General features: G+C 37.8%; 3 protein-coding genes across 11 annotated transcripts in view; 1 reads left to right on the top strand and 2 right to left on the bottom strand.

Moving 5' to 3' along the window:
* Nucleotides 1-132: 132 nt before the first annotated feature.
* tmem138 (transmembrane protein 138) lies at nt 133-3,164 on the top strand. Of its 3 annotated transcripts, none has more exons than XM_077516726.1 (5): nt 133-286; nt 687-1,049; nt 1,940-2,111; nt 2,202-2,277; nt 2,350-3,164. In XM_077516726.1, the coding sequence occupies exons 2-5, from the start codon at nt 922-924 to the stop codon at nt 2,460-2,462; spliced, it is 489 nt and encodes a 162-aa protein (XP_077372852.1). In that variant the 5' UTR covers nt 133-286; nt 687-921; the 3' UTR covers nt 2,463-3,164. The 3 variants fall into 3 exon arrangements, with proteins under 3 accessions (XP_077372852.1, XP_077372850.1, XP_077372851.1); XM_077516724.1 differs by having other exon boundaries at nt 133-314; XM_077516725.1 differs by having other exon boundaries at nt 133-615.
* A 176-nt stretch (nt 3,165-3,340) lies between these two features.
* On the bottom strand, nt 3,341-4,945 carry tmem258 (transmembrane protein 258). Its single transcript, XM_077516728.1, has 4 exons — nt 4,788-4,945; nt 4,438-4,547; nt 3,547-3,675; nt 3,341-3,476 (listed from the first exon to the last, which is right to left on the bottom strand). Exons 1-3 carry the CDS (start codon nt 4,926-4,928, stop codon nt 3,549-3,551), a joined length of 378 nt encoding a protein of 125 aa, XP_077372854.1. The 5' UTR covers nt 4,929-4,945; the 3' UTR covers nt 3,341-3,476; nt 3,547-3,548.
* A 227-nt stretch (nt 4,946-5,172) lies between these two features.
* The window catches only part of myrf (myelin regulatory factor), a 30,377-nt gene continuing 19,108 nt past the window's right edge, over nt 5,173-16,441 (bottom strand). For 4 of the 7 annotated variants that reach the window (XM_077516712.1, XM_077516713.1, XM_077516715.1 and 1 more), the window contains exons 10-27: nt 15,575-15,685; nt 15,396-15,501; nt 14,048-14,248; nt 13,813-13,921; nt 13,563-13,672; nt 12,048-12,208; nt 11,887-11,959; nt 11,732-11,814; nt 11,566-11,634; nt 10,443-10,529; nt 10,225-10,292; nt 10,026-10,100; nt 9,379-9,615; nt 9,211-9,304; nt 9,052-9,114; nt 8,118-8,223; nt 7,950-8,024; nt 5,173-6,809 (exon numbers count right to left, since the gene is read on the bottom strand). In XM_077516712.1, coding sequence (XP_077372838.1) covers nt 6,729-6,809; nt 7,950-8,024; nt 8,118-8,223; nt 9,052-9,114; nt 9,211-9,304; nt 9,379-9,615; nt 10,026-10,100; nt 10,225-10,292; nt 10,443-10,529; nt 11,566-11,634; nt 11,732-11,814; nt 11,887-11,959; nt 12,048-12,208; nt 13,563-13,672; nt 13,813-13,921; nt 14,048-14,248; nt 15,396-15,501; nt 15,575-15,685 — 1,909 coding nt within the window. In that variant the 3' untranslated portion in view covers nt 5,173-6,728. The remainder of the gene's footprint in view (nt 6,810-7,949; nt 8,025-8,117; nt 8,224-9,051; nt 9,115-9,210; nt 9,305-9,378; nt 9,616-10,025; nt 10,101-10,224; nt 10,293-10,442; nt 10,530-11,565; nt 11,635-11,731; nt 11,815-11,886; nt 11,960-12,047; nt 12,209-13,562; nt 13,673-13,812; nt 13,922-14,047; nt 14,249-15,395; nt 15,502-15,574; nt 15,686-16,441) is intronic. The other 3 variants (XM_077516714.1, XM_077516716.1, XM_077516718.1) reach the window with 2 other exon arrangements.

Raw genomic sequence — 16,441 nt, 5'->3', positions numbered from 1 at the left:
TTTTTATTTAAAAGTACATGTGCAAAAATATAGATAATTCAATTGTATCAGCGAGACAAAAATGTGTTTGATAACTGTGTCATGACCCCTTACATTGTCTATTACGGTAGAAGTTTCCGTTACCATGGAAGATGCGGAAATGCGTACGCTACTGCTGAAAAGCATTTGGGGGGCTTCAAGTGGGCATTGTCTCCAATTCAAATCGGATCACGAGGAGTTTATTCTTGTTTGTTTGTTTTTTAAGTCGTTTAGAGTGCCACCTTCAGTGTTCTCCTAATTTCTGTCGGTGAGAAGATAATTTTGATGCCTTACCGGTACGTTAACAAAGGGGAAAACAACACAAGGGCTTAGGCAACGAGTCTGGACGGAATTCCTTGAAGTCAAGATCCACCGTGCAGTCATGCCAACCTAGCGATTAGTTGTTGCGATAAAACATTGTGTTACTCATTTTCGAATAAGTATCTGTTGACTCGACTGAGCTAAACACAAGTAAAAACGCGTCAAACTCTCTTCTAGTTAGGTGATGAATCACTTTAGAAAATCTGCCTATGTAACAGCCAGAGCACTTAGTGTTAAATCAGCTTGTCGCAGCTCAATACACAGAACAGAATACAGGTACAGCCTTTGTCTTTTCTTTGATACAGGAAAAAAATATGCCACCATTTTTGTGTCCACCATTCTTGCAGGTAATTCAACATGAGGAGACCTTCCTTGAAACGACCTCCAATGTCTGCAGTGAATTCTTGGACTAACAATCATCAGCAAACGTCTCGTTCTTGAGGAAACCACACAGGATGTTTCGGTATAGAGACAGTGTTTTGGGGAGTGCTGTACGCAACACTTCCTCACAATGTGAGCGAACCCCAGGAGTGCTCCCAGACCATCAGCATCAAGAATTAATGTAAAGAAAGTGTTTTTGAGATGCTTCAGACGGGCAACTACTCCCTGGTGCTGCTGATGCAGCTCACACTTTTGGCTTTTGACCTATTCGTCAACTCCTTCAGTGAACTGCTGAGAGGAGCCGCCGTCATCCAGCTGGTGCTCTTTGTGTAAGTACTACATATGCAACCGGTCAATCTGCACATACAAGTGATGTAATACATCATATTAGTCAGACTACTTAGGAAATTCGCTCATCTTAATGCCAGCGTTTATTAGGGCTGTGCAATTAATCGAAATTTAATTACAATTATTTTAATTATTACACTTCACAATTACAAAGTCAGCATAAAAAATTAACACATTTTGAGTTGTTTAAATGTATATATTTGCACCATTTTAATTTTTAAAACAACTAACTTAATAAATTTGTTTTGTCCAAAAGGAACTTGCATAATTATAGTGTTTCAAAGAATTTTATTTGTCTTAATATTTTTTACATTTAAACATTTTATTGTTTAGTAACAAAATAAATGATCGTCCTAATCGTAATTATTACCAAAATAATCGTGATTAATATTTTCTTCATAATTGAGCCCTAGTGTTCAGACATGCAGGATGTGGCTATAAAAAGATCATTTAGTGCTGATTAAAAATGTAAGATTTTTCAGTTTTTGTGGGTTTGTACAAAATATATCGTATCATAATCTCTCACAATATTGTATCTTATTATTTTCCTTTCATTAAACTTTTTGAAACAGGGGTCACCAAGCCTGCAGACCTGTTCTAAAATTAGCTCACCATGGAATATTGTGATTTTCTAGGAATGTTGTAAAATTGATCATTTGAAAATGTGAACACTGGCAAAGATTAAAAGTAAATTGGCTTTTAACACTATCATACCTAACTGCTAGACGAGGCTTTTTTTTTTAATTATTATTATTAATGTTGCAATGTTTAGTTATGTTGTTGGTTGGTAATGTTTGCTTTGAAATAAATTACAGCATGATATCACTCGACAGGTGTTCGTACTTTCATCTCATTTCAAATCTGTTTGCAGCATCCAGGACATCGCCATCTTGTTCAACGTGATCATCGTGCTGCTGATGATGTTCAACACGTACGTGTTTCAGGTGGGCCTTGTCTCACTGCTGCTGGAGCGCTTCAGAGCTCTGCTCTTCTTCTCCGCTCTCTACCTGACCCTCAGCATCTGCCTCCACAGCTGGGTGTTGGTACGCACATCAGCCCTGTACAAATTCTTTAAGCAACAGTCTTGTGAAACCGCACTGACCTAAGTTGTACTTTTTTTTTTTTTGGTGTAGAATCTAAGATGGAGAGCATCTAATAGCTTTGTTTGGACGGATGGCCTTCAAGCTCTCTTTGTGTTCCAGAGGATAGGTAATTTGTGAAAATGTTACGTTTTCCTTTTTTTTTTTTTTGTTCCTTCAGCAAATATCTCTCTACTTGCAGTGGCAGTGTTGTACTACTACTTGTACAAGCGGACGGCGGAGTACATGGGGGACCCAAGGCTGTACGTGGACTCTGTTTGGCTGCGTGAGGCCTTTGCCAGAGCTCGGCAGTAGACGATGCGAGAGCATTGGATTTTATTTGCTATTTAGCAACAACTGTGCTCCTGCTTTTGGTGAAAATTGATGTAGCTGCTTCCAGTCTACATTCAGGACTCTCAAAGCTCTTTGAGATGCCTCACTGACACAGCATCAGGAGTAAATGTGGGTCTAGTGTCTTGCTCAAGGACACTCAAGAAGTAAAAATGTGACCACAACTCAAGCCCATCTCTCAAAAGAAGGCACGCCAGTGTTTGTTTACTATTCCCAAGCAGGCAGTCGGTTTAAAACTTTCCACTGAAAGGTAAGCCAAGGGTGGCATATTGTATTAATCAGGATTGAGGTAATCTACTCTGTGGCCTTTGCACTGCATTCTATATGAGTAGAAGACTGCATCAAAAATACTGTAAAGATTAATTATCTATTTTAAACATCTTCGCTGACTATCCATCACTTTTATACTATCACTTGCCCTATATGACAGTCTGGTGGTTTATTAGGTTTTATGGAAGCCAAGTATGATTATGTTTACATGATGCCTGTAATGATTTTAGAGTGAACCCATCATCTCACTCAATTGTGTGCATGTTTTTTTTTTTTTTTTAATGACTATTAAATAATCTTTCCGTAATCCTTGTGTAATCCATGACTGCGTATTATCCTGGAGACAAGGTGAAAGACAGCTCTATGTTTAACGCAAAGATTAATCAGGATTTAGGTCCCACAAGTGCAACGAGCTATAAATAGTCGTCTGACTGTCACAAATAACCTTCTCTGCGCAGGTCAAGTTGCCGTTGTGGACTTTCATGGCTATTTCTTGAACCTGGAGTAACTATTGCTAACAGAGCCGTGCCAGTGTTGCGTCTACCACTCTGACTGAATGGAAATGGCAGAAGTCGTACAAAGAAACCGTTTTATTTGAAAACAATCCATATTATTGTCAGTGCAGTCCAATCAAACTCAAAATCCATATCCTGTTTGTGTGTGTTGTCATCTGTCCCATTGGAATGTGTCGTCTTGTAAATCGGCCACCTGAAATGACAGCAAAGTTGACTTAGGTGTGACCAAAGCAATCAGAAATAGTTTCCAAAGAGTGATCTACCTTCATACGTAGATGCCAACCCAGAGTAGCAAGAAGAGAACACCAAAGCCCATAAAAAGTGAAGCCACGAGGGAGATGAGCAACTCCTTGTACACGTCTCTGGTGTATTTTGTTGAAGTCACCTCATAGCTGATATGTAATGTCAAGGCTGAACACTTATTATTTATTTTTTATTTTTAAAGTACCAGTTTTACTATGGTCATGCTACCCTTGTTGGACTTTACCATGGAAAGAATGACATCTGCTGGCAAGTATAGACATTACAGGTACAACAATATTTTTTGCAGTATTTGAACAAATGGTTGCATATTTGAAGTACTTTTTCCACGTAATAAAACTACTCAGACTTCCCTTTTAGTAATTCTAAATTATCTTGTCAACGCTGACATCTAGAACAATTGTAGGGAACTTTTTGGGGATTGTCAGTTTTCTGTGACAAGGTTTTGTCACAGTGCACAAACCGAGGATAAAGTCAGTACTTGAGTTCATATAGTGGGACATTTACATTTGATTTAACGCCAGAAATACCCGCATGCAGCTAGCTGGTTTATATATCAGAGCATACAGTGTTTGTAAAACCAACACCATACATAGGTGTGCGGTAGAAAAATGCCCTAAGAAGTTGTCATGTGTTCTCCATTTAAATAATACGGAACAAGACTTGGGGTCATCGGTTTATGATGGAGTTCTATACTTATGGCGGCGACGTAACCCAAACTTGTACGTAAAAATTGGAAGGCGCTAAAGCAGTAGAGTAACAACAACAGTATATGTTACTCTCTCAGTATATGTTCATATGTAACCAATTTTTGTATATCATGTTATCCTTTCTCGTGTAAAGGCAAGAAACGATTTAATTAAAGTGCACTAATAAAATAATCGAAAGGATACACGAAGAACCAAGCGGTGAAGAACATGCCGATGGCCAGCAGGACCACTGTGAGGTGGGGGAACACAGCCGGATTCACCGGGCTGGTGTATCTGGTCATCGCCTCGAGTTCCTGTAGCGAAGTGCAGTCAATATTTAAGATTGTTTATTGCTTGCATCTTGTACAAATTCAACACAATCGTTTTTGGACTGAATCGGAGTCGGACACGACAGGCTAAAGCCTCTATTCTTGCCAACTCCTCGTTGCTAAACAATCGCTACATTGTAGTAATTCTGCTTTTGGTGATCTCATGCGCAATTACACTCAGAATGCAAAAAATACTTTATAATAGATATAAAGTCGAAACCATACCATATCGAATGAAGCAGAGCTCCGTCCTCTGCAGACCAAGTTGATAAAGCCACGTACTCGAGCGTTCTCTGCCGAATCTCTTCCGGGGTCACGGACGTGGACATATTTTTGCCCACAGTTTGGTCTTTCGGGTTTCACCATTCTAGACTTCAGTAATCTCACATGTTATTCAAGAGAAAAAGATCTAATAACTTTAGATATCATGGTAGAGTAAAGATTATTTAACAAGTTAATAAATCAGCGCGTTTTTTTCTGGAAAATTGAAGAGAATCCAGAGTCTGTGACGTAACCGAGTGTACCTTTGGGATTTTTGCTGGGAATAAACTTGAACAAAGCAATTGTAATTCCTTTGCTGCCATCTAGTGGTTCAAATAATAAGTCACTATTCTTGCCTCACAAATCATATATTTATTTGCTTTTACAGTATTACAGCATATTCTTGAAATAAAAAGCTCTGGAAAAGTGATGACAAAGTTTTCTCAATATTACATGTAGTGATATTTAAGTATTCAAGTTAGTGTGGTATTTTGACGTGACATGTAGTAATTCTTTTTCATCATCATTCCAGTTCAGAATAGATTAACTATTGTGTAGACAGCAACAAAAACATGGACTTTAAAAGCAATACGATGAAACAAAAATGAGCATCCGTTTTAATTAAACAAAATCCTGCCACATGTAATGCAGTTGTACTGGAGTATCTAAAGCAGATGGAAGGAGCAAGAGCAGTTCATTATTTATATACAGTGTATATATACACAGTGTGAAAAGTGCTACAGTCGTTTCTTGTATGCTAGCTGGTGCATTATAAATAAGCAAGAGTACTTACTACACAATACATAACTAATGGAAAAGAGTTGCTCTGAGTATTCATATTATGGTTTTCTTTGATGGCTGTTTTTCCTTTAAGATATTGAATTTGTCAAAAACGTATGTGTGGACAATGATTTTGAAAGACAAAAGTACATTTGAGAACAATCCAAAGAATATTTTTAAATCACAAAACATTATCACCCAACATTATATCACACATATTAAAATTGTTACAAGACGGTGCAGATTATTCATTATAATGTGACAGTGATGTTATAATCAATTCTGAAGTTCAACTTACTCGCAGCTTTATAATCACTAATGAAAACATGGCAATTGATATTTTTGAGGGAAAAGGTTGGAAATACAAATTTGCCGCACATTACCAGCATACGCAAAATTCAGTGTGAGCTTATTCCAGTGTTTTCATGTGAAATATTGTCAGTGTTTGACATATAATCCTCTATGGTATTTCCAGTTATTAACCATTTATTCATCCAGTTGTATCACCTTTAATTTTGAGGAAATGAGTATGACTTTGACACTGCACAGAAGCGTAACCATATTTGTGCAGTAATGCATACATTATCACATTTATGTTGGATTCTGATACTTTGAATTTGCCAGTAAGAGACACATATCCTCATGTGCATGTGCAGTATTTTCACAAATTGTGGCCAAAGAGGCCAAGGAAGTAGCAGTGTGGACTATTTGAGGTAAAATGCAGGTTGCAGCCACCATTAAACTCCCCAGTGTATGAAAGTATTCATGTTTTGAGGTGACGGTAGTTTCAGTGTACATAAGGTCAACAAAAAAATGTGATCAATGTTTATGATCAGTAATTTCAGTTCACAAGCATCATTTCACTGTGGCATTAAACTGTGGTGCAACAGTTGTCAGTTGATGTCAAACATTTCCAGACACAAACAACAGCTGGTGACAGCAAAAAGAGATGTCGATACGAGCGAGACAACACCAAGTGCAGTGATATATACTTTTACATAACTTTCTTTGAAAATAATGTACAATAATAAGACAAAATGCACATTAAAATGCACATCAACCCCACGGGTGGATGTGGTTCGCTATAAGGCACGAAGGAGGTGGGCAAGGTGTCCTTCTCACATCTCACATGCAGCTGCTTTCGATGACAAAGTGGTAGTCGGAGTAGGACGACGTTTCTCCCTCTGTGGCACAACTCATTCCATCCTTAAAAAAAAAAGAAAAAAAAAAGAAAAAAAGAACAGAAATGAAAAAAAATGGAATAAGGCAGTTGATTCACTCTTAAATACCTCTCAATAATAATAACAACAAAATCTTGGAATAAATGACAGCATTTATAACAACAACACCCCGCTAACATTACACAATATAATATATGACAATTTTGGTTTAAATATTGATCTTGAATAGCATTGAAAGTAACGATTATTCTTATTTGACGTTCAAGTGCACTTTAGATACCACCACTAGATGGCAGCAACAAATTTCACCACAGAGAGCTAGGGATGGGTACCTTTCACATTGGAACCGGTACTGTTCTAATAATACTCGGGACCTGGGAAACGTTAACGGTACTGAACGATACCAATTTTCGGTACGCTTGTACACGCTCTCTCCATATATATATATTTTTTTAATTTGTTAAATTGTATTAATATTTTGGTAGTAAATGTTCAACATTGTTTATTTAATAGTAAAATATTTTAAAAAATAAATAAATTTTACAATTACCTTTCAGTATATAAAACTTGACAAATAAAAAAATAAAATTTAATTCGAATGAGGCAGAGAGGAATAGTAAAAATAAAGGTTTACCATTTTCCAATTACTGAAGTATAATTAATAGACGTAAATATTAAAAAAACAGTGTGAATCAAAGTTCTATGCAATGAACAACACTATTTTAACGCGTGAAGTCCTGCGCGAGTGGGTGACGTCAGTACGCTGGTGCACCTATAATGTTGCGTTCAAGAGCGGCATGGAAAATCGTCAACTCTTCCACTCCTGCACAGTCACAACTTTGAAAGATGTGCTTCAGAACCCAAACAAGGGGCCGTTTGATTTCACGTGAATCGGTGCTCGGAAGTACCGACCCAAATCAGTCCATACCACAAAAAGTACGGTCTTCGGTACCCATCCCAACGGATAGCAAATTATTGCTGTTCTTATATCGTACAATACTGTTGAGTTTCTAATGAAAAAATGTGTCTACAATTTGTTCTTTTGTGTGTGTGTGTGTGGGTGTGTGGAATAATTAGTATGAATGTGGTCATGCAAGAAATTAATTTGTATCTCAAGTCACCACTGTATTGTTACTGATCCCAAGCCAAAATGAAATGTACTCACATACGAAGAGACGCGAAAGTGATAAGTGACATCCTGGAAGGACAGTAGAGGCAGTGACCACAAGTGATGAGTGCCCTTCAAGAGGAACGTCAACAATGAATAAATGAAGCAGAAGGACATTTGACTCTAATGTGTTTTGAAATCGTGATCAAAAGCAACATTTATTACCCGTGTTGATGTTCTTTGTCCATTGTACAGCTCCGTCTCAGTGTGGTTTGGACACAGACGTCCTTTGGTGGCTCGACATTGTTGGACCCACACGTTGTCTGTGGACCTTGAAATGAACCAAATGAATTCCCTTTAACATATTATTTGATCCACGGTTGTCATTTAGTTTGGAATGAATTGATATTTCCCCTTCATTCATGTTCTTTGTGTTCGCCATTTCTACTAAAATAACTCCTTGAAAATGAATGTCCCATTGTTGCAATGCGTGCTAGTGAACATAATAAAGTTTCTTTGTCAGCATCATGACAAAGATCTCCTTTGAGTTTGCTGCAGCTGATGACTGACTCTGTTTTAGCATCACCAGCTTCCCTGTTTTCAGACTGCAGCCAATAAAGAGAGCCACATAGAGCGTGAGTTTACTGTAAGTCAGTGGTTGTCAGGTGGAACGAGGCCTCCCTCTAGTGGTAAGCGAAAACAATCACTGACCAATTGTACTTTATTCCACTTATTACTCAACACATAGAACAATGCATTTTCATTTAATCTATGATCTGTTTTTTTCTTACACAATGTTACAGGACCTTACAATAATATTTAATGTACATTTTAGCACCGATGGGCAATGCAATTTCATGATCAGGCACTAGAAATTAGAAGAAGAGAAAATTGCCATTAATTTTATGCAATTTTAAGGGAAAATTCTATTTTGAGATAAATAGGTATTTCTTAAAAATGATCTGTCATTGTATTTTTTTTATTTTTTATTTTATACAGTACTACCAACATTACTAGTGGCATGGCATGGATACTCTGGCATCAGTGACTATTCAAGAGTTGAGTTCTCATATAGTCACCCCCCCAAAAAGTATTTTTTTTCCCCCTCAAATACATTTTTTTGCAGCCATGCACCATTGTGAAATGTTCATGTACTCACATCATGTGCAAAGTAAGTTGTGATAATGAAGAATTTGCGTTCCCATGGAGGGATATCGTGTAGCTAGGGGAACAGGAAAAAAATAGAATGAGGCCCGCATTCAAAGTTTGTAAACACTAAAGGAAATAAAACTTCTGAAAGAAAGGTGACAATACACACCTGCAACTCTTGGGTGGATTACAATATTGTGTTGTGATTTCTTGGTCCGTCTCCACTATATGCAGACCAGTCAGAGATGGTGTTGATCTTTCTTCTGGAAAAATAATGTAGAAAATTAATAATGTAGACCTGATATGCTTGCGAATACAGACATGTTTGTGAATTTACCTTTTATATACGCACTGCGCTGTCTGCGTGGCGTTGGCTGCTGACCACCCGGCAGACGGTTGCCGGCTCCTGCTCCGTCCATGTCTGTCGATGCCGATGCGGGCCTTTTGGACTTGGACAGGTAGAGCGGAGCGGATGTGTGACTGAGACGGTTTCTGTTGCGTCCGTCCTTGTCCATTATTCGGGACTTGGCCTTCTTATTAATGGTGCCAGGTGTGGGAACCAAGTTTTCTGGAGCTACAGAACATAAATCATTATAGTATCAAATTATTAGTAGGGATGGGCGTGTACCGATACCAGGTATCATATCGGGCTGATACCCAGCGTTATTTCAAGTTAACAGTACTGATCAGGAAATTAATCTAAGAGATGGCCATTATGATGCAATTTCTGCAAGTATATGGAAAAAGATAATAGAAAATTGCCATACATTTCATGCAATTTTAAGAAAAAGTGCTATATTGGGCCATATACAATAAATATTTCTTTAAAACAATCTTATTGTATTTTATGTATCAAAAGTAATCGTATCGGTCATCTATCAAGAATTGAGTACTCATACTGGTATTGGTCTAAAAGAAATAGGTATCAAACATCCCTAGTATTTATGCAGTATTGACAGGATTTTTGGAGAGTAGTTTTCTTACCTGCAGCAGATTGGTTGTTATTTAACATGTGAATGGTTGATGATTGGTTGTTCAAGACTGTGGTTGAACAGCAAGCTGTCAATAAAGAAATGTGGTCATGTGTGATTGAAGGAAAAGTCTTCCCAAAGCACTTTTATGTATCCATCCATCTTCTGTACCACTAATTTTAGGGCACCTCCAAAAAAAATAGATGCTTTACCTGGTGTAGGTGTCGAGGAAAGTGGAACAAACGCACTCTTGCGTGAGGATTCCAGTGCAGCTTTTGACCTGCACCAATCACATTATATACATGTACTGCACATTACCCCACATTTGGCAATATCTTTTTAGAAATGGTCGGAAGAAGCATGCAGATCAAATTTCAAGAAAGGATCAGAAAGTCAAACAAGTAGCAGGAAAGAGAGGCATGAGTCGTACCATGAACATGCAGGTGGACAGAAAGTGACAGTGGCAGTGAAGATGGGCATCCAAGAGGCGTAGAAAGCACAAGGGTAGGAAACAGAGCTACAGCAGACAGGTTCAAATCACATAGAGAGGCAGATTAAAGAAGGAGGTATACAAAAAGTACATTCAATGGTAATTTAAAAGGGACCTTAATCAATCTTAAACATTTTTTGACAATAATATGTTATATGTGACCCCACTAGTCGAAACATGACATTCTGATCAATATTATATTTGTGGAATATGAGTTATGCAGCAAAATCCAGCCGTTTGTATCCATCTCATGCGGCGGCCATTTTGCCACTTGCTGTCCACTGAAGATGACATCACAGATGCTCAGGCAAAGACCAATCACATTTTACCTGTTTTCTGAAGCTGGGTTGTGATTGGTTGTTACCTGAGACCTGAGCAACTGTGATGTCATTTTCACGTGGTAGCAAGTGGTCAAATGGACGCCTTCTGATATTGATAAAAACTGCTGGATTTTTCTGCTTAACTTATATTCTCTCGGTATTTGTGAGTTCACAAACTTCGGAGAATACATCTTGTACCGCTCCCGCTGATAACCGCCATTCCCAAACCACTGGTGGTTCGGACCAATCACAGAACGACATTGTGTTTGGGGGCGGGATATGCAACTGTAACAAAACCAGGAAGCCAGCGCTGACGCTGGAGCTAACAAACAAACCTAACATGGACAAATGGACGCTACAATTAATTCTGTTCTCGCAGATTTACTCATCGATTCCTTGTTGAAGGAGCGCTTTGTGTATTTCTAGCTATTAAGATGTTCATGCTCCTCCCCCCCCTCGACATGAACGGAGATGACATTTTCACCCATGGCCGTGGTTGGTTAAAACAAACGTATAGAATGTCGCATCATCCAATCAGCTCGAATTATTGTACCCAGTGTCCCGCCTTTTTCCGACAAAATTACTGTGGAGAGGCACCAGATGGATATTACATATACATCCATAGATCCATATATTGCCAGGTTATCATATTCTACTAACGCAATATTAACCAGAATACCATATTGTCAATAAATAGTTTTTGGGTTGACGTCCTCTTTAAGCTTTGGAAACAAGTGGCATACCCATCTTTATCTGCGACATCTCCTCTATGATGAAGAGTCAGGACATAAAGGATGGACATGGATATGACACTGTGGGGAAGAATCAATAAAATACAAATAAATATTTTCTTTCTCCTATCATGACTAAAAGTATTTATTTTTTTCACATTCACTGTCTCAGTCTAACCTGAAGGCCATGACGATGACGAGGGCCAGGATGCTCCCCTGCATGAACTTCTGACTGATACAGCTTTGATCTGGAATTGGGCTCTAAAAAAATCACACAGAATCAAAATATCTTTCTGCTAATATGGACAATATAGTGTTTGTATCCCAGCAGACCTTGCTCCCAGGTTTGACCGTCTTCTTCTTGAGGGGACCACTTCCTGTCCTGCTAAAATAGCTTCCTGACTGACTACAAAGAAAACGACAACAAGTGACTGATAAGATGTAAAGTCCTAAAAAATAAGAATGGACTGGCGCATTCACCACGGCGCTCTCACCTGACCGTGCCTCCACTCACGGTGCTCTTCATGCTGTCGAGACGTCGCAGCTTGGCCAATTTGCGGCTCCAGCGCTCCAATTCGTCTATTCGGGTCTCGAGGTTGTCTGTCAGCTTGCACAGCTCCTTCACCGCGCCCACGTTTTCCATGAAGATGCGCTCCTTGTCAGACAGGAAATGAGAGACCGTCATCAGTGCATAAAGAAATACAGTGCCCAGTATCAAGGAAGTGGAGCTTGCACCTGCATATTTAATTGTTTGTGGTTGATATCAGCTGCTTATATAATGACTGAAATTCCACATATTGATTATATCAATTCCAAATCACCATTATCAATGGTTGTTATACACATGGTAGGGCGATCAGCGATTGGTCGTGAATTGGTTCACACAGTATTTTCGCAGACCAGTGCATGTACACTTCGCGTAAAAACTGGCACATCTTCATTCGTGTACTAGTTTACTGTGTTTGCGACTTTGGCAAACTGTGCTGTGACAGGCTATGCACTCCAATGGATTGTGGGAAGCCAGTGCACCTGACAATTTGGTGACAGAAAGAAAACTAGAATTTAGATCCGCTCTGAGCAGGTCTAAGTTGTGGTGCAGGCGGTGTAATGCAATTTTGGTGAATTTGATTGAGGAGCAGGCAGACAGATTCTGTGCTCCGCTATGTGTGGTGGATGTCATCGTACTTCATTCATAAATATGACAATAATATGCCTATCTAAGTTTGAAGTGTGTGCATTTTGAAGCAGGCGCAGTACAGTGACGCAGTGAGACCTCAATTTGCAAGCTCAGTACTAAATTTGTCTCCTTTGGGTATTTGTAGCAGAAAGATTCCGGTGAAACATGTCAGCCTCATGTAAGCCTGTATAATTTGCGATTAATGGACCTATGATTGTATTAAAAAATGTACGTTGATGTAATAGAACTTTTTTGTTGTTGTTGTTATTGAAATTAATAGCGGGTTTTTAAAATTAACCAATTATTAGTTCACCACTAGATGGCACTAAATTCAACACAATGTCACTTTAATAAAATAAATATTTATGTATGTTTTTCATCAACTAACCAATTATTTAATGAGATAAATGAATACAAAAATAAATAGAAAATGAATAAAACATTTTAAAATTAATTGGGGAAAAAAGGGCAAAATTATACAAGAAATCAGACAGGACTCTAAATATAATGTAAATGATTCGTGGACCCAATTACAGAATAGAGCGGATTTACGTCAGGCTAATCTTGTTAAATTCTTTATGTACTTGAAAATGGAAAAATATAGGCTAAAATGTATCCAACATGGGAGGCTGCCCTATTAAATCATTAGAGTTATATTGAAAGAGCTATAAGAGAGGTAGAACATAGTCAAAAGGTAGAACTCTTTTTATTCTAGTGAAGATTATCAATGTCGATTATCATGGACATCTGGCTCAGTAAATATTTATTTATTTACTTTTAACCAATAGGGTTATACTGCAGGTAAAAACAAATACACTGGTGTTGTTGTTACCTTGTTGACAACTAAAAGGTTCGGAATGGTTTCCCCGTTGGCGCACACAACATCTCCCCCCTCCTTGACTGCATCAGGTAAGATTTGTTGGACCTCTTGAGCGATCACTCCTGGAGGACAACATATTGGTATAGTATATAAATGTGACAGACACACATCCAACACCCATGAAGCACAAAACACAGTTATTAGAATAGTAAATAGTAAATACAGGAAGTGATGAAATGAGATGAGTTACTATGTTTGTTACCAGTCTCTGCAGTGTTCTCTATGCCGACGGTGGCAGCAAACTCAGGCTTGTATTGATAATGGACCAGCCTCATCTGAGAAATCCGTTTCAGATTGTCTGTGGTGTCCACCTACATGCACACGGAACAACAACCAAGCAGATGCAGATGGGATGAAAACACAGATGAATGGATCAAGGCAGGCATGATTCATGAAGACAAGGACGGAATCACAAACACACGTGCAAACATCCTGACCTCTTGTACGTTCTCTTTGGCTCGGATGTCAGACGGATGCACGAGGGAGCCCATGACCTTGACGTTGCCGTGGACAACAAGGGCCTCGTCGGGCCGGTCGGTGTTGATGCCGACCCTGCCGTGATGGTAGACCGAGTCGGGCAATTGGCCTCGTTGCCACAACACATCAGAGTCGCTTTCAAACTGGCCTGGGTTGGATGCCTGTGACCGACAGATGTGGTAGAGGTGCAAAGGAGCTATCGTTGAGTTATCAGTAACAACAGGCTCAAAAGGGCCAAATAATCATCATGGACAAAAGTATTGGGACACACTTCATATTCAAATAATTATTTAACAAGATTTATTGGTTAAGTGTGCATTTTAATTCCTACATTTGCCCCACTCTGCCATATTCTTGCCTGCTTTTATGTAGCAGGAAATTTTTTTATGTGTAAATAGTAGGGATGTAACGATAACGGCAATATCGTGATATCGCTATATTAAAACTGCCACAATATATCGTCGTTATCATGTCACGATATTAAGAGCAGCACATCTGTTAAAAAAAAAAAAGTCAGGTTGATTTCCATTTGTGCAGTTCTCGCACCCTTTGGTGGCAGTTTTTTTTTCTTTTTTAGTGCAGTTTAATTTTCACAAGGCATGTTTTGGCCCTTCTATGTTTCAAATCCACATTAATGGTCAGATGAAGGGGAACGTAACATTCTGTGTTTCTTTTTTTTAGTATGAGCTATTTTATTTTATTTTTTTACAATCTTGCGATGTTTTTTGTTATATTTTATAAATATTGTATATGAAATATATAATATTGTATAAATATTATATATATATATATATATATATATATATATATATATATATATATATATATATATATATTAGTATGAGATTTTTTTTTTTTTTTACAATATTGTAACCTTTTTTTTATATCGCCAACCTCCCCGCAATATCGTGATAATTATTGTATCGCGACCTTCATATCGTGATAATATCGTATCATGATGTTTGGATATCATTACATCCCTAGTAAATAGGGATAACATGGATAAACATGATATCAATTACATGTAATTTGGAGAACAACTAAGTAAATTGGGTCATTTGGGTCACATTTGGTGCTCTCATAAAACTACTGTCTCAATATTTTTATCCATATAGTGTAACATACACAAGAAGTAAAATAAATGCACATTTTTCTACAATAGAATTCATTTTACAATGACATTACAGTTACAATATTTCATCCACACAGGAGAGGAATAAAAGGAGAGAAACTATTGAAGAACGGCATGCGGAGGAAATGAGATGTCCCATTCACAGCTGATAAGATTGCTGTAGGAGGCAGACAGACATGGCTGGACGTTACCCTGACGATGATCCTCTCAGACACATGAGCAGCCACAGTGTAGGTCTGACTGTGGGACTGAGCGTGCAGCGCCACCACAAGCATGAAGTACCTGCAAGGACAAAAATAAGCGTAGGTGTCGTGTAATGAAGTGCCTGTTGTAATGAAAAATGATCAACACACACCTTTGGTCAGGGTTTGGTTTGCCTTTCTTCCTCATATTGTTTGCTGTGGTCTCACTGAAGTGGAGTCGGCCCACTGTTACTTTTGTGACTTGCTCTTGGGGCAAGGTGACCCTTCGAGGAGAGAAAAGTCATGTTAGACCTTTATTGTCAGGAAATGTTTAAGGATAATGACGCAAAATTAGTTTGAAGTGTTGAAGTGTGGGATCATACTGCAGTTTGAGGCTTATTTACTATAGAGATGCGCGAGTATTGATATCAAGTATCGGTATCTGGCCAATATTGGTCTTATTTTACGTTTTCAGGTACTAGTGGAGGCTGTCGATGCAAGCCACTGATAGTTAAGGCAAAAAAGAAAAAAAAACATTGAGTAAGTCCTCCTTGGCATTAGTTGGTGCTGTTCTGTGGCAGACTGGCACATCATCAAATCATCTGGAGAGTGTAGTGTGCACTTCACAAATATGGCACTTTACTGTACTTTAATTTATTTAATTCAATCTCCGGTGTAATAACCGTATTCATTGATTGATTACATTTTTAATTATTATTATTATTATTATTATTACTATTATTATTATTATTAATAATAATAATAATTCAATCTCTGGTCTAATAATCTTATTTATTGATTGATTGAATTTGTATTTATTATTATTATTATTATTATTATTATTATTATTATTATTATTATTATTATTATTAATTCGATCTCGGGTGTAATAACCTTATTTACTTATTGATTGAATTTTTATTTATTATTATTATTATTATTATTATTATTATTATTATTATTATTATTATTATTATTATTATTATTATTACAATCTCTGGTGTAATAACCTTATTTATTGATTGATTGAATTATTTTTT

Source organism: Festucalex cinctus, chromosome 3 (assembly GCF_051991245.1).
Source record: "Festucalex cinctus isolate MCC-2025b chromosome 3, RoL_Fcin_1.0, whole genome shotgun sequence".
Lineage (NCBI taxonomy): Eukaryota > Metazoa > Chordata > Actinopteri > Syngnathiformes > Syngnathidae > Festucalex > Festucalex cinctus.
This window is presented reverse-complemented; position numbering and strand designations above follow the sequence as displayed.

What these genes read in the sequence shown, in the direction of transcription:
- tmem138 (XM_077516726.1), top strand. Translation starts at nt 922, where the DNA reads ATGCTTCAGACGGGCAACTACTCCCTGGTGCTGCTGATGCAGCTCACA. An exon ending in ATCCAGCTGGTGCTCTTTGT is followed by an intron (nt 1,050 to 1,939) that starts GTAAGTACTACA and finishes ATCTGTTTGCAG; the next exon opens with CATCCAGGACATCGCCATCT. An exon ending in CTTTGTGTTCCAGAGGATAG is followed by an intron (nt 2,278 to 2,349) that starts GTAATTTGTGAA and finishes CTCTACTTGCAG; the next exon opens with TGGCAGTGTTGTACTACTAC.
- tmem258 (XM_077516728.1), bottom strand. Translation starts at nt 4,928, where the DNA reads ATGGTGAAACCCGAAAGACCAAACTGTGGGCAAAAATATGTCCACGTC. An exon ending in GCTCTGCTTCATTCGATATG is followed by an intron (nt 4,548 to 4,787) that starts GTATGGTTTCGA and finishes ACTTCGCTACAG; the next exon opens with GAACTCGAGGCGATGACCAG. An exon ending in TTCACCGCTTGGTTCTTCGT is followed by an intron (nt 3,676 to 4,437) that starts GTATCCTTTCGA and finishes ATTACATATCAG; the next exon opens with CTATGAGGTGACTTCAACAA.